Source organism: Piliocolobus tephrosceles, chromosome 13 (genome assembly GCF_002776525.5).
Source record: "Piliocolobus tephrosceles isolate RC106 chromosome 13, ASM277652v3, whole genome shotgun sequence".
Classification (NCBI taxonomy): Eukaryota; Metazoa; Chordata; class Mammalia; order Primates; family Cercopithecidae; genus Piliocolobus; species Piliocolobus tephrosceles.
Genome location: NC_045446.1, coordinates 3975689 through 3996776, shown reverse-complemented (window position 1 = coordinate 3996776; position 21088 = coordinate 3975689). Strand labels below are relative to the sequence as shown.

General features: G+C 53.6%; 1 protein-coding gene across 1 annotated transcript in view; it reads right to left on the bottom strand.

The window, feature by feature from the left end:
- Window positions 1-21088, bottom strand: part of SHANK2 (SH3 and multiple ankyrin repeat domains 2) — a 646969-nt gene that overhangs the window by 5499 nt on the left and 620382 nt on the right. The window contains exons 21-24 of the mRNA XM_023186421.2: window positions 18886-19016; window positions 16833-16944; window positions 15880-15900; window positions 11887-14293 (exon numbers count right to left, since the gene is read on the bottom strand). Of these exons, the coding sequence (XP_023042189.2) occupies window positions 11887-14293; window positions 15880-15900; window positions 16833-16944; window positions 18886-19016 (2671 nt within the window). The remainder of the gene's footprint in view (window positions 1-11886; window positions 14294-15879; window positions 15901-16832; window positions 16945-18885; window positions 19017-21088) is intronic.

Here is a 21088-nt window from a genome sequence, read left to right as displayed (position 1 = left end):
CACACCACGTCAGCCCACTCACCTGAACTGGGACAGAGGAGCTAGGGGACCTGCCTGTGCTGGGGGTGCAGGGCCAGGGGGTCCCTCGGGAGGGTGGCCACTGAGGCACTTGGAAGGGGTCCCTTGAAGAGGGTATGGAGACAGGGACAGAGTGGGGTCCTGTCCCCTGGATAGAACATGCCGGGTAACATCTGCAGTGCCTCAGCTTCAGCAGGTGGGAGGAAGCACACCTGAAGGAGAGGCCCCTCTGAGCCCCTGGCAGCCTTTGGCTTTTTGGGTAAATGGACAAGAGCAGGGCAGGATCATTCCCAGGCGGCCCTTTTCAGTGACTGGAACCCCTGTAGCCATGTAGGGCACTCAGGGTTTGAGATCACCCAGAAACACAGCAGGGCGTGGCTTGTGTGGCCAGCGTGGGCTGTGCTCACCTTCCTGAGGCAACACTGTCCAGCACCCACCCAGTGGACAGTTTTGTTGCAGAAGGAGCTGGGGTGCACTGTGTTAATTTTAACCTCTTTAGCTCACTGGTAGGACACACGGGCCTTACTGAAAAGCAGAACGCGCGTGAGGAGCCCTGTGTTCCCCAGGGTGACCATGGGCATCCCCGAGGGTCCCCTGTGCCTTGCCGCTCTGGCTAGGTAGGCAAAGCCCTCAGAGCTCAAGTCAGGATGACCCTTCCAGCTCCAACCTTTACTGGCCCCAGGGAGGTGGCAGACGACTCCTGCAGGCAGGAGGCCCCATCTCAGGGCCAGAGAAGTCCGAGTCCTCACACGTAGCCACATGGAGGTGGCCTTTCACACATCACTCCCTCACGGGCTTTGGACAAGGCCCGTGGCAGGCACTCTCCACACCAAGAGAACTGCCGCTCTGGGCCCTGGTGCGTGTTCTGCTGTCCCCACACTGAAAGCCCATTCATCCTATTGCCCCTAGGAAGGCCACAGCCACTGGGGAGGGGGAAGAGAGGTGTGGGTCTCTTGCCTTTTGGGCCCATTCACTTGGATATGAACAGCCCACCCACTACTTCTGGAAAGATCCATCCTACCACAGCTCTCTCTTCAAGACCTGGACTTGAGAGATGTCTGCTGGAGCCCTGGCTCTGCCAAATGCCAGCTTGGGTGCACTTTTCTCCCATCTCCACATCTTCCCGCATGAAGTGGGCTCCTCTCCCTCCTACGTGGCAGGTTACCCTGGGTAGAGGGGCTCTGGAGAGCATGAGGAGTGCACTGGTGTGACATCATGACCGTGAATGGTGGTGGGCTGCAGTGTGTCAGTGAAAGGGTCATGGGCAAGAAGGGGAGAGCTGCGAACAGCAGAGATGCTGCTGTGTGGGGAGACTCCCTGGAGGGCAAGACTGAAGCCCCCGCCCATCTGCTGGGGGCCGGTTCATCGGCTTGCATTGGGGCTGTCTTTGGAGCTCAATGGCTGACCAGTTAGAGCAGCACTTCCCAAAGAGGAGCCCACAACCCTTCATAGAAACCACCTGGGACACTGGTGGGCAGTGAGGACTCCTGAGCTTATCTCAAACCTATGGAAGCAGGAGTGCTGTGCGTGGGGATCAGGTGTCTGCAATTAACAAACTCCCTGGACACTGAGACACTGAACCTTAGAGGCCATTTGGTTAGGCCTTGGTTTTCATTCCAGGGTATGCACAAAGCTAATGGCCCAGAACCCTCCAGGAGCTAAAAGCAAAGGGAGTAAGCTAGAGCTAGGCCCCGCTGCTGGTCCAGTTGTCTCTCCGGTTTTTCTTTTCTCTTTCTTCACCATGGATGTGTATTTGGGTGAAACCACCCATCAGTTACCTAGGTGCCCCTAAGCTGTGGGACACACACTTTCCTGCTTGATGTTAGTCACTGTTGCTTAAAGTGTGGAGTAGTTCATAGTGAGAAAGGAGGAACAAATCTGAAAGGGGCGTGTGCTGTGGACTGAGGCTTCCATCCTGCTATGAGAAGTGTTTGCAGGGGCTGGTGGGGGCACTGCTGGGCCAGGGACCCCATCCACCCACAGGGTGTTCACGTGCTCTTTTCCAGAGGGCTGGGTGCCCCTGAGTGGGAGATGTTACAAATCAGGCATTCCCATCTAGAGCCTGCCTCCACCCTCAATGGGGGCTTGCTGGTCATTGGTTGTACTGGTCGCACCAACAGGCATAAGGCAGGTGAGACTCTGAGGATTCCTCCACTGTTTCTGGGCCCAGTTACTCACAATCAAGAAATTGGAGGCCAGGCAAATCCCAGCACTTTGGGAGGCTGAGGTGGGTGAATCATTGGAGGTCAGGGGTTTGAGACCAGCCTGGCCAATAGGGTGAAACCCTGTCTCTACTAAAAATTAAAAAAAAAAAAAAAAAAAAAAAAAAAAATTAGCTGGGTGTGGTGGCGGGCACCTGTAATCTCATCTACTGGGAGGCTGAGGCAGGAGAACTGCTAGAACCCAGGAGGTGGAGGTTGCAGTCAGCTGAGATCGTGCCACTGCACTCCAGCCTGGGCGACTGAGTGAGACTTCTTCTCAAAAAAACAAAAAACAAACAAACAGAAAACCTGAAATCAAATCAGAGTCCAGTGGGGCTTCACAGCAGGGGAGAGGAGCCAGCACCCTCTAGTATCTCAGTTTACATTCTCAAGAGAGAGGTGGCCTATGGACATAGGATACACAAAGAAACCTGCAAACCCCCCTTCTCTGGTACTCAAAGAGGTTTGAAAGACCAGCTCCAGTTCCAACTTGAGTTAAAACTGGGGGTGCTGTGGCCTGTTCTTCTGTGTCTATTCCAGAGTCACAAGAGCACAGGTTTTGGGGAAGGCTTATTTGTCTACATTGATAAAACAATTAAGCCAAGATGACTGAAATCAAATAATGGGTAAGTTGAAAGTCACTGCATTCAGAGGTGATTTAGGGTGTTAATTAGGGCCAAGGACCTTGGGGCACAGGGAATGTTTCCTATAAAATGGGAAACATCTTACAAGAAGACACATGCCCACAGAGGACTAGGGGAAGAGGGTAGCTGGGGTCAAGTTCTGGTCTCCATGTGCTTTTGCTAAAGCTGACTGCATGGTGACTGTGCCTGCAGCCCTGACTCTGGGCAGCTCCACGGTGGTAGCATGGCTGGGGCCTGGCCTTGGTGCTCACCAGGCCTGTGAAGCAGAGGCAAGTGAGCCCCAGAGTGAGAGCACCTGCTTCACACCTGGGCAGTATTCACCACGGGTATCTCTGGCCCAGAGGGTTGCCCCAGTGTCACCCTCACTGGGAAAATACCCAGCTGTTCCCAGGTAGTTGGGATTGATTTTGGCTTTTGTCAGGAAAGGCTCTGCAGGCAGCTGTGTGTGTGGTTAGGAAGCAAAGAGGAGGCTCTGCAAACACCTTGGTGGGCAGCGGGAGCGTGAGAGTGGCACACACGGGGTCACGCAGCAGCACGGCAGGTGGCACTTACTTCCGTTCAGCACGACCCTCTTCTGTTAACACCGGTCATGGGAGCAAATGAAAATGACAAATGGAATGACTTGAGACAACACTGCAAAAATTAATGAACAAGAAAGGAAGAAACAGAAAAAAGCTGCTTTCGACAGATGAAATGAAGGCAGTGGGGCAGACCCTGGCTGAGAGCCCATCCGTGGTAGTCCCTCCGGCCTGCCACAGCCTGCCCAGAGCTGAAACATCAATATGGCATCAGTTTCATATGGAGCGTGGGAAACTCACAAGCTTGCCTTCTCCTCCTTTGGCTTGGGATAATGTAACCACTTGTAAAGAAGAAAAATAACCAGGAAAAAAGAAAGAAAATAGTGGCATTGGAGTGAAGTTCGCCTCTGCCTGAAGCCCACTGAGAAGCAGCTTACTGCCAATTTCCTACCTCAGGTGCCTGAACTGTCTTTCCTGAGGCTTAGGGAGGATAACGAACATTCCTGGCCGGGGAGGGCACCCCAACAGGACAAGTGCTTTGCTTCAAGTCTGCATCACAAGATAACAGCCCAGCTGTTAATCACGGGGGTGTCACGTGCTTGGGGCCTGCCAGTGTCCTGCCCAACATCTCTATAGAAAATAGCCACCTGCGAGTGTGAGATGCAGGGTGCAGGCCACCCTGGGCTGCCCGCCCTGCCCTCCTCAGCAGCTTGACTCTCTTGGTTAATCACATTGATGATATGCACTGGATCTTCCCGGTTGCACAGATGGTTACGTTGCTAAGCAACCACTGGGTTCCCAGTTGGAACACACAGGAATCTGCTGCCCTGATTTAGAACACAGACACATATACGCACTCACACCCAACTCCCCACCAGGTCACCACTGTCTTCCCTGCCTTTTAAATCAAATCCATGTAGAAATGTGAGAATTAAAAAAGTAATTGAGACACTCAAAGAGGTGCTGTTGTTTCATCAGTACAAGTTAATTGGGGTGTGGTAAGTAAAGAAGCAAGTGGCTTTTTCACTGTTTACAAATTCAATTTGGCTTTTTTTTTTTTTTTTTTTTTTTTTTAGACAAGGCCATGCAGCAATCATAGCTCACTGCAGCCTCAACCTCCTCAACTGATCCTCCCGCATCAGCCTCTGGCATAGCTAGAGTAATTTGTTCTTTAACTGTAGCTGAACATGGACCAGGGGCTGGTCAGTGATGCTGATTAGGTATGCTGGTTCTGTCCCTCCCATGAGCTGCCTGTCAAGGGCCTGCTGGGCCTGGCCAGCACTGGGGCGGGACTTGGAGCCTGTCAATATACGTTCTCTCCAGCACAATGCACGCCTCTGTATTTTAGTGATAAGCCCCCATCTTGCATGAAAATAGTACTTATTTCCAAACTGCTTTCTTATTTATTCCATCTTTATAGCCTCCTGATTAGCAGGGCATTGAAAAGATAGAACTGGAGGCACCAAGTCCTTACCTAGCGTACCCGAGGCCTGGATGTGGGGACTGGAGCCCACACTCTCACCTGTGCCATGCTTTATGTTGTGTGTCTCAGCAGCTGCCAGGCCTCCGCCTCACCCCCAGCTCTGAGTGCCATGAGGGGGTCCTGGTGGTCTAGTCTTAGTCCTCGAGGTCTGGCCCAGAACAGGAGTGGAATAAATAATTGTTGACTGAAGTGTTAATGGATAATATATCCTTTCCCCAGATCAGAAAGTTAAGGGACTTTGCCGCGTTACAGAGCCAGACCTGGGAGCAGGGCAGGCAGCCTGAGGTTCTGCGGCAGTTCCACCAGGAATCCAGGTTTTTGTGCCTGGAGGTTCACAGCTAGGATCAAGAAGGTGCCCAGCTCTTGGGAAGAGAGACTCACCCTGTGATATGCTTTTGCCAAAGGGGCCTCATGTCCAAAATGGGGGAGGAAGACTCTGACTTGAGATCCACCTGTTGACAGGCAAGGACGAGGCACTCCCATTCATCCTTGCCCAACTCCCACAAGTACCAGCCCCGGTGGACGCACAACCTTACTAGTGCTCCCAGCCATCAACAGTCGCATTCACTGACATCACATTCACGTTTCTATCAGGGCCTGGAAACCCTCACACCACCCTGCTGGTGCTGAGGTGCTGAAAACACCGTGAGGTAGCTTCTAGTACCAAGTCAGTTTTGAAACTGTGTGTGCTCTGGGACCAGCTGGGCAGAGAGAATTTTTTAACAACCTAAAATTATTTGAAAATCAAGAGGCTGTCAGGATAATACTGCAGAGATCCCAGGAGGGACTGGAGTCCTTGGCAAGGGGAGGCAGGTACCGTGAGGCAGCGGGCACAGGGGCCTCGGGAGGAAAACTCGCCTGAGCTCACATCCCAGGTAGCCTGACCACTCAGAGGCCTCTGGGACCTGGAGTTTCACAGGACAAATATTCCTCAAGCCCATCCATCCCATGGGGAAGCGAAGGCCAATCGCGAGGTCCCTTCTGGACCTCCCCCACTGCAAAGGGCTGGCGACCTAGAGGGGACTCTGGGGAACTCTTATAGGCCATGCCCCCTAACAGAAGCCATGGGGGACCCCCACAAGCACACACTCACTGCTCTGTTGCCCCCACATACACAGTGAATGTGAAGCTGACCTCTGCCATGGAAGTGATGGTAAAGAACATCAGATGTATCTGGCTTTACAGTCGTCGCCTGGTATGTGTCAATTATCTCTCAGTAAAGCTGGAGGGCAAAGGACACCTGGAGCTCCTGGGTCATAGCAAGTTTGTTTTGGGTCAAAGCATATAAGTCAGGCAAGCTGCTGTGTTTTCCTGGGTTCCTTAGGCACTTATCCCTTGAGTCTACCTGTTTGTCTCCAGTGTGCAGGCCCTATACTCCCACAGCAGCCTCCCTGTGCCACCAACGGATTCACCTCATCACACAGCTGCCTGGGCTTTTTTTGTTCAGGAAACAAAATCTGGTCATGCCAAGGCTTTGCTGAAGCCCTCTGAAGGCAGCCGTATCTGGAACTCCACCCAGCTCATGCCCATGGCCTGCAAGCCCCTTGTGACCTGGCCCTGCCTAGCCCTCCTCATCTGGCCACAGTTTCATGAGCACGGAAGGCGCTTTCTGGCCTCAGGGCCTTGTACTCTCTGTCCCGTGCTGGGATGCTCCACTCCTGGTTTTCTACAAGGTTGGCTCCTTTTTAAATTTCTGGTCATTCAAATGTCATTTCCTTACAGAGTGTCAGTCCCTTTCTGCACATGCTCGCTGTAACCTGCTAGGGCATCATAGTCAGCCCTTTTTGTGTGTGGTCAGGGTTAACCTGCTGGTGCATCATAGCCCCTTTCTGCACTGGTGTCACTAACCTATTGGCATGTTGTGGCTCCTCTGTGGCATGTCACAGTTTGGGTTTGTCTTATTCTTTGTTGTCCACTTCTCCCCTCGAGAATTTGAGCTCCCCAAAGGGAGGGGCATCTGGAATGTTTTCTTGTTCAGTGATAAATCGTGGGCACAGCATGGTGCCTGGAACATAAAGGCAATCCCTAACTTTGTGGAGTGAATGATTAGTGACGGCATTGCTGCCCCATTCTGAGGGCCCAGGCATCCTTGTTGGTGTATTCCTCATTACTCTGTAGCCTCAGCCTGGCACTGAGCTTGTAGAAAGTAGCCCAATGGACTCCTGACTGGTGAACGCAGAAGACGGTGGGGCTGGGCCGTGATTCCAAAGCCTGAGTGTCCAGTCGGTCTCCCAGGCCTGCACCTGAGGAGCTTCAGGCTCTGAGCTTTTGCAACCCCAGGCTCCTGTGCTGGGACCTCCAGTGTGTGGCACTGTCAGGCCTCTGGGCTGGCAGCTATTGTCTTGGCTTTCTACGGAGGAGGGACCACTGACTCTTCACGGAGACACATTCACTCTTCCTTCCCCAAACCAGTTTCCTTCACTGTGATCCAGTTTGAGATCAAAGATGAGATTACCTCCTGGAATAGTCAGGCCAGGTGGTCCTGGAACACTTTTCTCAGAACTTACGCCTCCATTCTTGGCAGGGTGTTTTCAGATCACCCTGAGAAACGCCTCTAACATGATGTACTTTTTTCTCTTTTAACATTATGTACTAAAGAGAACTCCTTCATCATCTTCCTTTCGCCAGCGTATTTGTAATTAAGACGCCTGCAAATTCTATGTCATCCTTGACTTCAGGGAAGAACTGTGAGCAGCAGAGACTCATTCATGGCTAAAGTTAAATCACACATACCCAAGGAAAACGAGGATCTAGTCGTTTAATCTTTAGCTGCTTCCTTTGATCCCATCCTGGATTCTTGCAAGAAGTGAAAAGAAAGGAAGATTCCAAGGACGAGACGAACTTTAAAAGGGTCATGTTCAGCTGAGGTTTCTGCCCATTTCGTGAATGAACATTTGAGGAAACAACTCTAAAAATTGTCCCTTTCTTGGGCAATCAAAACTTGTTTCTATGGAAATGGGATTTTTACACCACTGCTTATCTATTATTTCAAAAAAGCATGGCTGGTTTTCAGTTTTCCCTGGAAAAACTCATTTCTTTTTCCTCAGTAGGAATTCCCTTCATCCAATTTCGTGCCTCATTTTGCCCAGGGCCATTCACAGCTCTTAATTTTTAGATGCATTTAAAAGGGATGGTGAGTCGCCAAGGCAGGTGAGCTCAGGTGAGAGTTCTTTTTTTTTTTTTTAATTATTTTTTATTTATTTATTTATTTATTTTGAGACGGGGTCTCGCTCTGTCACCCAGGCTGGAGTGCTGTGGCCGGATCTCAGCTCACTGCAAGCTCCGCCTCCCGGGTTCACCCCATTCTCCTGCCTCAGCCTCCCGAGTAGCTGGGACTACAGGCGCCGCCACGTCACCCGGCTAGTTTTTTGTAGTTTTTAGTAGAGACGGGGTTTCACAGTGTTAGCCAGGATGGTCTCGATCTCCTGACCTCGTGATCCGCCCGTCTCGGCCTCCCAAAGTGCTGGGATTACAGGAGTGAGCCACCGCGCCCGGCCGAGAGTTCTTAAGACTCCCTCTGATCCTCAGAAGATCAAATGCCCAGGGCCCATCAATGAAGGCCATGCCCAGCAAAGGACACATGCCCAGAGATAGGTCTGTGGCTGAGAGGAGACAGCCCTCACGGCAAGGAGGGCAGCTTTGTTGCCCTGGCAATTCTGGAACCCCTAGTGGTGGCTGACTGACCCCCCCCCCCACTTGTCCTTATCAGTGTGTCCTGTGACTGGCGCACCTCCATGGGGGCTTTGTCCCAAGTGCTCAGCCTGGTGAGGTTATTAGATCCAAGAAGCAAGGGCGAGGGAGAGAATTGAGCCTAGTTTAGTGCCTACAGCGAATGCCCTTCATCTTTGTCCTCCGGCTTTAGGCCATCCTGTTTCTAGTCCAGCCCTGAGTGTAAAGTGTAATCCCTGGCTAGGAGCAGGAAGGAACAGACATGGCCTCTGGGAGCTTGGCAGTGCCAGTGAACCCCTAGTGACTAAGCCTGCTGTTATCAGCCACAGGGTGACCTCCTAGTGACTAAACCTGCTATTAGCCTCATGGTGACCAAAGAGCTTGGCCTAAGGGGAGTCAGAGGCCTGAGAGCAGTCCTGCCCCTGGCAGTCTCAGCCTTGTAGGTGTTCGCTTTGCCAGTTGGTCATTCTTTCCAAGGCAGTCCCTGGCTCTCATAAGGTCAGGAGTCAAACCCTGAGCCAGCTCCGTGGGTTGGCGGTCTCGTTCCGCGTCTTCCTGTGAAGTACCCTTGGCTCAGTAGATTGACCGCCCTGCCCTTGGGTTCCTTGTTTGCACAGCGGGAAAAATTACAGGCCCTGGCTCAGGGGTGCCGTGGAATGTGGTGCCTGGCATTTAGTGAATGCTTTGTGTCATAGGTGTGGGCTCCTGTTCTTACTGTAAGAGAGCCGGGCTATAAATAACAGGACAGCTGGGAGGCGGCCATTCTTGGCACCCAAGCGTGGGTCGACAGTGGTATGCAGCTGCTCTCCTTCAGAGTCAGCAGGATTCTGCCCTGTGAGGTCTGCTTTGAGCCAGCCCCCCACTCAGGGTCCCCTTGGAGCAATGCAGGGCAGAGAAACCCTAGAGACACACAAGTTGGAGTCCCACTCCCCTGTGGGCACCCCAGGAGTTGGCCCAGCCTGAAGACAAGTAGAGGGGACAAGCTGTCCAGCTACCACTCAGGGAGAGGCCCCCACGGACGAGGTCCCTGGACTCACCCGGTGGAGCGCTCGGGGAGCAGAGCTTGGTGCAGGATGCTCCGCTGGCCTGAACAGTGGATTCCTTCCTCCAGCCCTAGAGCCATTCCCTTCCAGTTCCTTCCTTACTGCAGACATTGCTTACAAGGGGAAGTAAAAGTCAGGAAACCCCAGCCTGTGTCCCTGTCTATCCCCAGCTCTGTCTCCTGCTGGCTGTGTATGCAGACAAGCTGCTTATCCTCTGAAAAATGGGTGTGACTCATACCTGCGCCCCAGCTGTCATAAAAATTACCCACCCATGTGAAAGTCTTTTGTAAAAATGTGAAACACTAAGTAAGGCCTCTTAATTGTTGCTTCCGCATAGAGTAATGACGCAAGAGCCACATTAGTATGTAATGGGGAAGGGTTAAACTAGTCAGTTTTTCACATTTTTGGCCCAGTGCAGTGGCTCATGTCTGCAATCCCAGCACTTTGGGAGGCTGAGGCGAGTGGTTCGCTTGAGCCCGCTGGTTTGCTTGAGCCCAGGAGTTCAAGACCAGCCCGGGAAACATGGCGAGACCCCCTCTCTACCAAAAAAAAAAAAAAAATTAGCTGGGTATGGTGGCATGCATCTACAGTCCTAGCTACTCAGGAGGCTAGGTGAGGTGTGAGGATTTCTTAAGCCCAGGAGGTCTAGGCTGCAGTGAGCCGTGATCACATCACAGCACTCCAGCCTGAGCGGCAAAGCAACACCCTTTCTCAAAATTCCTGGAGGCTGTTGAGTGTACTTGTAGGTATATCTGTACATAATTCTTAAAGACTTTCTCCTTGACTGGAGGCACTGTCTGAATGTCTGCTGTGTAACTGTGCTTCTCTCTACCAATGCCAGTCTATCGATACTCCTCGAGAGTAATAGATGGCATCCGAGTCATCTATTTACATCCACACTGAAAAATAACTGGGAAAATTGGGGCTCTCAGGCTACATCTTGAGCCCCAGCTGTCTGTGATGTCACTGATTCCTGCACTGAGCGGCTTAAATCAAATGCCTGCCCAGCAGGGGTGTGGAGAGAGGCTTCATTAGTCAAAATGATGCAGCCCGAGATCGAATATCAGTGGGAGAGACTGAAGATGCTGCTGCCTGGGGAAGAGCAAAATGGTGCATATGCCATGGGGAAGGAGAGCCAAGAACCCTAAGTCATCACGGGAGCCACTGGGGCTCCCAAAAGCCACAGACCGCTGAGCCCTGATATGGTTTGGATTTGTGTTCCCACCCAAATCTCATATGTGAAATTTTAATCCCCAGTGTTGGAGGAGGTACCTGCTGGAAGGTGATCAGATCATGGTGGGGGAGTTCTCATGAATGGTTTAGCACCATCCCCCCGGGTACTGTACATAGTTAGTGAGCTCTCACGAGATCAGGTGGTTTAAAGAGTGTGGCACCTCCCCCGATTCCCTCTTGCTCCCCGTTCCGTGATCACTGAAAGTTTCTTGAGGCTTCTCCAGAAGCCAGGCAGATGTCAGCATCATGCTTCCCATATAGCCGGCAGAACTTGAGCCAATTAAACCTTATTTCTTTATAAATTACCCAGTCTCGGGTATTTCTTTATAGCAGTGCAAAAAAGATCAAATATAGGCTCCTTCCAGACAGCCTCAGATGGAGCCCTCTGGTTGCATCTAGAAATGACTCCTGACTTACTCTACCTTCAGTTCCAATGGAAATAATGTAAACCCTGCATGATACTGTGAAGGGCTGACATGGACACAGCTGGAGGCTTCTGCCCCTGGGACAGGGTGGGCTGGCAGGGAAGAATGTACTGCACTTGGAGTTCACCAGTACAGTCGTGACCCAGTGCCTCCCTATCCCACAAACCTGGTAGTGATGGGGGGAGAAGAACCCACACGTGTATTCAGACACCTGCACCCGCCGCCCACCCACTCGCTGCCCTCTTGGGGCAGCTGGTCTCCTGCAACCAACTCGAAGCTTGGTTTGGGCTTTGGTGAGGCTCTAAATGGCCTTCTAGGTAGGTGGTCCTGGCAGAGATCTGGAGGGCACAGAGGAGAGAGTGGAGCTTCTCTTTGGAAGCCACGGTGGGGAGGGCTTCTAGCAACCTCATTTCATTACAGGTCTTTATGAGGGAGTGCTGTGTCCCACCAGAATGGCTGTGATCATTACTTGGCTGTCCCAGAGTCCAGGAGCATGAGAAAAAGAAGTGTTATTGCATTAACAGACGTGGCCCACACAGGCTTTACGAATTCCCCTCTTCGTGTCCGCTGGGGCTGCTACTCGAGGGCCTTTCCTGGTCAGCAGGGACAGTGCACGCGGAGTGGTGTGCACCTGCACCAACCACGGACTTACCTTGGAGCGAGGCTGGCGGACTTGGCTCCCATGGGTGAATCCAGTCCTTCCCCCGGCTTTGCTGATTTCTCTCGGTTCATTTGCTGTAGGATAGAGTTCAATTCACTAATAACATTTGCCTTTGGGCCTGAGAGAATCGGGCTTTTGATCTCTGTGACGTCGCCCCACAACTTGGAGGTCCTTGGCTGGAGAACCTTGGCCATCCCAGGCTGGGCGCTGCCCGGCGGGGGCGGGGGAGCGGGCGGGGGGATAACAAAGCTATCTACATCCTCTTCCACGAGCGCGTCTTGATAAAGTGCATTGCTTTTGTGAATGATGGGCTTCATTTTTGGCTTAGGAGGTACTGGGGGTTTGTCAACCATAAATGCTTGCCCATCTGCATAGACTGTGCAGGTGTCCACGTTCTCTCCACCTTCGGAAGACAGGGTGGAGATGCTAGACACGGTGGAGATAGTGCTGGTCGTCTCGAGGTGGTGGTCGCTGCTACTCCGGCTGTCCACCTCCTCGATCCCAGAGTCGGCGACGGCGTCAAAGCTTTCAGGGGGTGGCAGGAATGAGGCAGGCAGACAGTTTGAAAGACTGGCTGGCTTCTTGCTGTCTGCAGAGTTGGTTGGTTGGCTGGAGTTCAACGAAGGGGACTGAGGGGTGTCGCTTTTCTTCTGCTTCACTAAGTCTGTGAGAGCCGGGACAGAAGCTGCCCGGTCATCGGGGATATCAAAACTATTTGCAAATTCCAGGGGAGGAGGCAATGGCTCTGTAAAAATAAAATCCTCGTCCAAGTCCACGGATGCCAGAGGGGGAGGAGGGATGCGGAATGGCAAAATCACCGCCTCTTCCATGGAGCCCACCGCCACGATGGTTCTGCCGGGCACAGTGGTGGGCTCGGGGGCAGCGGAGATCTGTAAAGCACCTTCGGTTTCGGAAACACCTTCTGGCACCTCGGACGGCGAGCTGTCTGGCTTCATCTCCACGTCTGCCTTCTCGTCCTCTTCCTGCAGGGCATTGTCCAGCTTAGTGGCGTCCACGGTGTGGACCATCAGCAGGCCGGCTGACTTCTGTTGGGACGTGTCCATGATGTCGATCAGCATGTTCTTCTTGTCGTCGCCCTTCCGGTCTCGGCCCAGGTCGGTCTCGTACTTGTTCTCCGTCTCCTGCCGCCTCAGGGGTCCCCGAGTGTTCTGCCTGGTGACCGTAGGGAAGCCAGCATCTAGGCTGGGCCGCATTTTGGTATCAATGTAAAGAGGTTTGTTGAGGTCGGCCTTGGGGGCCTCCCCTTTGGGTCCCTGCTGAGACTCCTTCATGGCTCGGTCCCTTGCGGAGAGTGCCAGGGCCAGCGGGGAGCTGGGATCAAGCAGCCGCCCTGTGAGTGGGTGGACGTAATTCCCGGGGCCAGCTGTGCCGCTGCTTGTAGGGGGTACTGCTGGGCTGCTCTCAGGCCCCTGGGCTTTGGACGTGGAATTCAGCGGCCTCCCAGCCTCACCCTGAGCACTGGCCTCGGCGCCACCCACGAAATGGTTTTCGGGCTCCCTGGGCGTGGCACCCGGCATGGGGGATGACAGCTGCTCAGCGCTGTCCTCGTCGGCGAAAACCCCCTCCTCGGGGAACATGGAGGGCCGCGTCCTGGGGGCAGGTGGCCCCAGGCCCACATCCTCGTCCCCCAGGTCTGTGGAGAGGAAGGCCGGGGAGTTCCTCCTGGCTTCCAGCCGCTTCTCACGGTCGCGGACTGCTCCGGCGATGGCGGCGGCGAAGGGGCTGCTGACGGTCAGGCTTTCATCAGGCCGCAGCTGGCATGGTGGCTCCGGGGCCTGGGGGTCGATCTCCATGCTGCTGCCCTGGCTGCTTTTGCCGCTGCTGCTGGTGGACGGCTCCTTCACGATGATGGTTGGGATAGGGATGGAGCACGTCTTCTCGGGGCTGTCCTCCACGTTGGACTGCTTCACCAGCATCCCCTTCCGCCTGGCGGGCTTGGCGGGGACGTAGACGGCTTTGCTGGCGATCTTCCCCACCTCTGAGTACGGGTTTTCGGGCATCTGGCCCCTCTTGTTGCGGAAGTTGGCCTGTGGGCCGGCGTTCCGACTGTAGAGGTCTTCAGAGTCCAGGGAGTAGCGGTCCAGCTCTCTCCTGAAGTACATCCCCTTCTCCCTCATCATGGTGGCCACAGTGTCGGACCTGGTGGCGGGGGACACCTTGGCGGCAGAATTCTGATTGAACGCAGGCTTAATTGTCCCGTAGACTCTTGGAGTTGGGGACTTGGGGCAGTTGTAAGCGGTGGGGGAAGGTGGTGGTGGGGACGGGGGCACAGACTGTGGTGGAGGGGGGATGTCCTCGGAGGTGTCTGGCATGGACAGGCTTCTGGTGAACTTCAGCATTGGAGGAGCCAGAAACTGCCGCTCTTCCTCTGTTATTCCTACAAGTAGAAGATAGGTTTAGCTTTAAGTCACAATAGCAAAAAAGCCTAAGTTCCTAGGAACGTGCGATGTGCTACGTCTCCACAAACTCACAAGTTCAGATGATGAACGGGTGTTCATGAAACACAGCACAAGCCACAATGCCAAGTGGTTAGTCACATGGCCCATCGTGAGCCGAAGGACAAGAAAGGGAAGAACAGAAAGGCACCGGGGATGCTGTGAGTGCGCTGCTGCTGCGGGACCTCCAGGCACAGGCTGCAGCAGGGGAGCTCTGTGAGGCCAGGGCAGAAGGGCTCCTGACGCTGAGCTGTGTGCCAGTCTGCAGGCCAAGTGGGCAGCTTGCCTTGGGGCTGCATGTGTGTGTGTGCACGTGTGCCTGTGCTGGCATTGTGCTTGGGGCGGGGTTGGCTAGACCAGGAGGTCTCCTTCCACCACGCCCCTTCAGACATGGTAAGGGCTCCTGGGGGGTTTTAGGGCAGGGGCCTAAGGCTGTCACCTGTCCATGCGAAATGAGAGCAAAGGGGTGCGGGTACTGCTGTGTTTATGTGGCAAGGATGGTGTACAGTCCACCATCCAGATGGCACTTGAGCCCCGCGGCTGCCCAGATGTACAGGGAGGCCTCTGCCACCCTGAGCGAAGCCATCTGCCCACGGTTGGCTGTGTGTGTGCTGGGAGGAGGTGCTTTTCTTCCAGGGTCACGTGAATCCTTTAATTGCCTGACTTCACTGGGCCCCACTAAGGGTTCTGTGTGTCCTGGAGCTCTCTGGACCCTCAGAGAGGTGGATGGCTGGGGAATGCCAGCTCAGAGGAGGGGCCATGTGGGCTCTAGAGCCTGGCCATGAGGGGAGGGAGCCCAGGTTCCTTTAAAGATCCCGGCCTGAGCTAGGAGTAGGATCCTGAGCCAGGCCTCAGTGAGCCCCTTCTGGGTCCCAGTGGCAGCCCTGGAAGTGGTCCTGTCAAGACCCTCTAGAGCAGGGGCTGAGAGCCCAGTGGACCACCATGATCACAGCTGATAGAACCTCATACTGGCACAACGTATGAGTTGACCTAATGAAAATACGTGGATGTTGACTGTGTGGGGATGCAGCTGAGGTCCTACAACAGCCAGCAGCGTGGCCTGAGGGTTCTCTGGGCGTGTTGCCTGGGTGTGACCTTACAGACTGTTCAACAGCTCAAGACACAGACACGTCAACAGGAGCACTCAGGGAGAAGGGAAGCGAGACACGCACACACGCACCGACAGACGCACGGCACGGGGATTTCATGTCAGGAGCATGCAGGGTTTTCAAAGAGGTAGCAAAATAAATTACTTGAAATGAAAAAAAATTCCTAGGACAAACTACAATAATTTATTCCAATGAAAACTTCCATTCGATAAGGGTATTCCAAATTTAACATACTCCTTGTGGGAGGACATTTTGGCATTGCAAAGATGGCTCGTTCAAGGCGTTCTCCATTGACCAGTCACTCTGAGTTGGTTGTCTGGCAGTTATGTTCCCAAGGAGTACGAATTTAAGAATACACCTTATAAAGTAAACTGGGTTACATTCAGATTACAGATTCCAAACCACAAGGGTTCACTAACCTGATAGAAAGATTCTGCTGTCTGACAGGAGGAAATCAGTTGTTATTAACCAGTAACCGCAAGACAAATACGCAGCTCTCCCTGAGTTTGCTGGTGCAGGGGGAGCTTTAAGCACAGCAGACACCACCTCCATGGCCACTTACTGCCTAGTGACTGCCTACAGTCATCCACCTCAGACTCACAAGCACACTGCGCTTTTGCACAGCAGCCCAGAGGCATTTCCAGAACACACAGGACAGTGCCCCTGGGGTGGGCTGGGCAGACCAGAGTCCCAGGGTTGCCCCCACAACTCTCACAGGGCAAGGGCCTTAGCTTCTATCAGAATTGACACAATAAAGGCAATGCTGAATTATCTCACAAAGGGACTGTCTCAAAGGGTCAAGTGTGACCTTGTCTCAAGGTCAAGTGTACCTTTGCCTGCAACAGAGTCAACAGGAATAATTGTGACATTAAGAAGAAAGGAAGGCAGTTTTCTGCAACACACAGTACATTATTTCATTAGAATTCGAGACCCTGACCAGACCACCCTTGGAAGTATATCTGCTGAGCTCATCCTCCAGGCCTGGTGGTGGCTGGGGAATGCAGGGAACCCACTCGCCCTTCCCACCCTGAGCAGGGCAGGGTGGGGCAGGGGGTCTGGCTCGGACCACCCTGCCCCCCCTGCCCCTTTACTCTGCTGGAATGATCACAGATAACTGGGCTTCAAGATTACAGAAGCCACAGTGGATTTTGTGTCCTTCAGGGGGCATAAGTTTCATGCCACTCAGATGTTCCAATGGCTCCCGGGTGGGCAAGGCCAGGTTCCTACCCTCTGGTAGGTGGGCTGGCAGGGCCTTGCTGGGGTGAGACGCCAAGGCAACTGTGGCAGGCCCAGGGGTCAGAACTCCCGAGGGGCTCTAAGGCTGTTTGAAAGCCCAGGGGCAACTTCTGTGGGGGAGTGCCACACTTCTTACCTATTGATTTCTGCCTTCGCATCGTACCTCGAGGGATGCCCAGAAATGGGGCTTTTGGGCTCCCAGGAACAGTGGGCGTCATCACGGCGATTCCTTGGCGTTCATACACAGACTGCAAACCGGAGAGCCTAGCGTGAGATGCAGCCCTGGCCAGCCCTCACCCAGGGTCACAGGGCCCAGAGGCCACAAGGGAGCGTCTGTCACTGTGCTTCCCCAAGCTGCTTCTGGAGCCACCGCAAATCTCCAGTGGGGCTGACGAGCACCACAGCACTGAGGACCCAGGAAGGGCCCTCTCTAGGTGACTTTCCTGTTCACTGCAGCTGCTATTGGCCTCTGGCCCTGTTCTACGGAGATGTGGTCTGCTGCAACACCATTTTCCAGAGCAGCTGGACAGACACGTCTCTCTGAGGTGGGGGCCAGGCTGGATGTCCCGTGGGAAAGGGCACAGAGTGGTGAGCAGTGGGGTCTGGCCTGGGTCCATACGCTGCTCCCCATGTGCCATGGGACCATCAAGTCCTTCCATAGGAGCTACCGTTTCCTCTTTCATAAAATGGGCTCATGATACTAACTCCACAGTATGTGCAAAGGCCAACCAGGTATTAGGGTAGTGTGTGGTGTGTGTGATGTGCCAGCGAGCTTGAGCAAGCCCTGGAGCTGCTTGGGGGCACAGTGTGGAGTCTGCAGCAGCAGGCTGTCCCCAGCTTCCTCCCTCCTCGGCCTATTCCAGGAGGAGGCTAGAGCTCCCCTCCTCCACCTTGGAAGCAGAGTCCTGGTGCTGCCAACCCTTTCGCTTCCCCAGGCTGCTGCTTTGTTTGCAAAATTGAGATGGCTTAGGGCCCCAAACTCGTAGTATTGAAGGCCAACCCAGAAGAATATCAGATGCGGAAGCTCAATGGAAATATTCACGTGCAAGCTTTTATTACTCCAGCTTGGAGATGCAGTTTCCATGTGTCCACAGCCTCTGTTTGTCTCACTGTATGGCCCTGAGGCTGGAGGGGGAAATTGGGAGGTCGAGGGCACTTTGTCTCAGACACCCCCCAACTAGATGGGGCACGTGGGTGCTGCGAAGGACTGGGAACAAAGAGGGAGGCAAGGACGGGCAGGCAAGGCCTGAAGGGGAAGGCCCCTTGTGAAGTTCAGAGGTGATGGGAGGAGGTGTGAGAGCAGATATTTTAATTGTAACCATTAACGGTTGTTTAATGCACATTACAGAAAAGCCTTGTGGTAAATTTATAATATTTATAGGTGTTACTGTTCAAGAAAAGGCTAGACATAGTGAGGCAGTTTGATACTGGTTCAAAGGGAACACTAAGTTAGGTAAGCAATCACGACAGGTAGGCAGTGCCGGAATCTGACATCAGGCTCAGATGGCTGCCTCTGGAAAATGGAGAGCAATCCAAGGGTCCAGGAGGCCACGCCTTCCTCAGGATATGCCCGAGGGAATCGAGCAGCCTCTGCCCCAGGCCCTTTTCCAGCTGTGTGCCCTCCTGACTGCCTAGGGAAGGTGACCATGGCATGGGCAGCCTGCTCTGAGCCAGGCACCCACTCTACCCAGCAGACACTGAAGCCCTTCATGGCACTTCGGGCTCCGAGGACAAGTGCTGCCCAGGATCTCGGAGCACGTGGGGGACTGCCGCATGGGATGTGGGACAGGCGGCCTCTTCTACACCGGAGCATTCTGTGCTCTGGGTGGACCAGGAGGCAAGATCACCTCTGTCTGAAGCATGCGTCAAGGCCCCTTACATCCGTGTGTTCACAGGTCCTCAGCAAAGTATGACAGGGGACACCTTTGAGGGTCAGGGCACTGAGTGAGCAGAGGCAGTCAGTGCAGTAAGGGAGTGGCAGGGCTTGGATGTGGCCTGCTCTGTCCCACCACTGTGAGTCTGCACGGACCCGGCTGTTCGTCCTGTGGCTACTTAGATTTGGGCCCCACCTCTGGACAGCATGAACCAGACATCACAGCATGTGCGCCTCAGCTACTGAGACAGCCCACCCACTTCCTGGGTCACTGCCGGCCCCTGCCCCGCGTGGTCCCAAAGGTACAGACACTCACGTTCATGTCTGAGCCCGCTGGGAAGCACCGGCTGGTGGGCCGCTGCTTGATGGTCGCCACCCTTGGTTCCACGGCCATGTTCTCAGCAGCACGGGAGGGCTTGGAGGCCGGGACTATCTCCTCGGGTTTATCTGCAATAGAACCGTGAGGATTGGAGCAGCATCACCAGTGGGGGAAGCTGGGCGTCCATAGGAAAGCGCACGGGTGCAGCAGCCACTCCAGCATCCAGAACTGTGCAGGGGGCATTTGTTGCTGCTGTGAGGAGCATGCGTGTGCCTCTGCCACATGCATTCCCACTGGGGCATGGGCTCCTTTCCCAGACCTTATCCTTGGAGGCACGCACGAGGTGTGGACATAGAAGACCCTCCACAGCTCTGTCGCCTCCTCGGAAGTGCCCAGCCCGCCAAGGACTCTGAAGCTTTTTGGGACATTTCTGTTTTTTTTTTTTTTGGAGACACAGTCTTGCTCTGTCGCCCAGGCTGGAGTGCAGTGGTGCAATCTTGGTTCACTGCAACTTCCACCTCCCAGGTTCAAGCACTTCTCTTGCCTCAGCCTCACGAATAGCTGGGATTACAGGCACCTGCCACTACGCCCGGCTGATTTTTGTATTTTTAGTAGAGATGGAGTTTCACCATGTTGGCCAGGCTGATCTTGAACTCCTGACTTCAAGTTATCCACCTGCCTCAGTCTCCCAAAGTGCTGGGATTACAGGTGTTTGGGCCATTTCTTTAGTGGAATCACTTTATTCTTAGTAATGGGATTTATTCTTGTGAGGGTTAACTAAACTGACTTTTTGAATTTTTTTTTTTTTGTTTTGTTTTTTTTAAAAGAGACTCAGAAATATGGCTCCTTTGTAACTGTGATTGCCAAGACATGGGGACCTGCCATCCAAGGCAGTGTGACTAGGGTTCTCTGGGTGTGTTGCCTGGGTGCTCAGGGGCCCCAGGCATTAGTAAGTGTTGCAGAGGGAAGGTCTCTGTTTATTTTCCCCAACGCAGAACCTTCCCATTTCCTTTTAAAAAATGAAAGCCAAAATTTAGTTATAAGGGATCCTTAGCAATTAACAAAAGCTTTTTAAAAAGGACATTTACAGCACTTTTATTTTATTTTATTTTATTTTTAACTTGAAAACTGAAGCACATCCTGGAGCTCTCCTGATACCTTAGCTTCATCTCAGGGTATTTGGGATCAGGCATAAGGGTGTGTCTAGGGCTGTTTAAATGCAAGGGCCCTGTGCCACTGAGACCTGGAGAACTGGTCTTCCAGTCCCGATTGTGGAAAAGGTGACCCTAGCTGTACTTCTGAGATGTCACTGGGTTGGGACAAAGCCAGTGCGGTGCCTGGTGGGTGTACCCCATTCTGAGCCTTTGAGACAGCACTGGCCTTACTCCCTGGGGAGAAGCAGGCCATCTAGAACATTCCGCCTTCTGGCCACCCTAAGCCCACTCTTGGCATCTGGTGGCCTCCCATGAAGTGTATGCTAAAGACCTGCCCAGACTTTGAGCCATGGGGCTATTGTGTGGGTCGGAGCTGAGCACAGTGCAGGGAGGAAGGCCCCCATCTCCAAGTTGTTCTTCAGGATGAGGTGGAAGTTACCTGTCATGGCAGCTTCTCACGGGGAGCCGACCCATGGGTAAAGCTTCCAGAGCCACAGCATGGCTCAGGGTTGTCCAACACAAAGGCATCAGGCTCCTGACAAAGGCAGCCCAGACCAGAGGTCCCCACAACAGAAGTTTGGGGAGAAGAAATGGGGGTGTGCTGGGGACACTGAGCCGGGCACCCTGTGATGGCCCCTCAACCTTGCAGAGCAGCTGAGACGTACATAACTCTGACACCTGTGGACACTCTCATGGTAGAGTCCGCATGAGGGGCCTGGTTCCAGGCCTGTGTTCCAGACCCTTGGACCAGTCCTGCCCGCACTGGGCCAGAACCTCAGGTCAGTCTGTACTTTTTTTTTTTTTTTCTTCTTTAAGATGGAGTCTCGCTGTCACCCAGGCTGCTTGGCTCACTGCAACCTCTACCTCCTGGGTTCAAGCAATTCTCGTGCCTCAGCCTCCTGCGTAGCTGTGCGCCACCATGCCCAGTTAACTTTTGTATTTTTAGTAGAGATGGGGTTTCACCATGTTGGCCAGGCCGGTCTCAAACTCCTGACCTCAAGTGATCTGCCCACCTTGGCCTCCTGAAGTGCTGGGATTACAGGTGT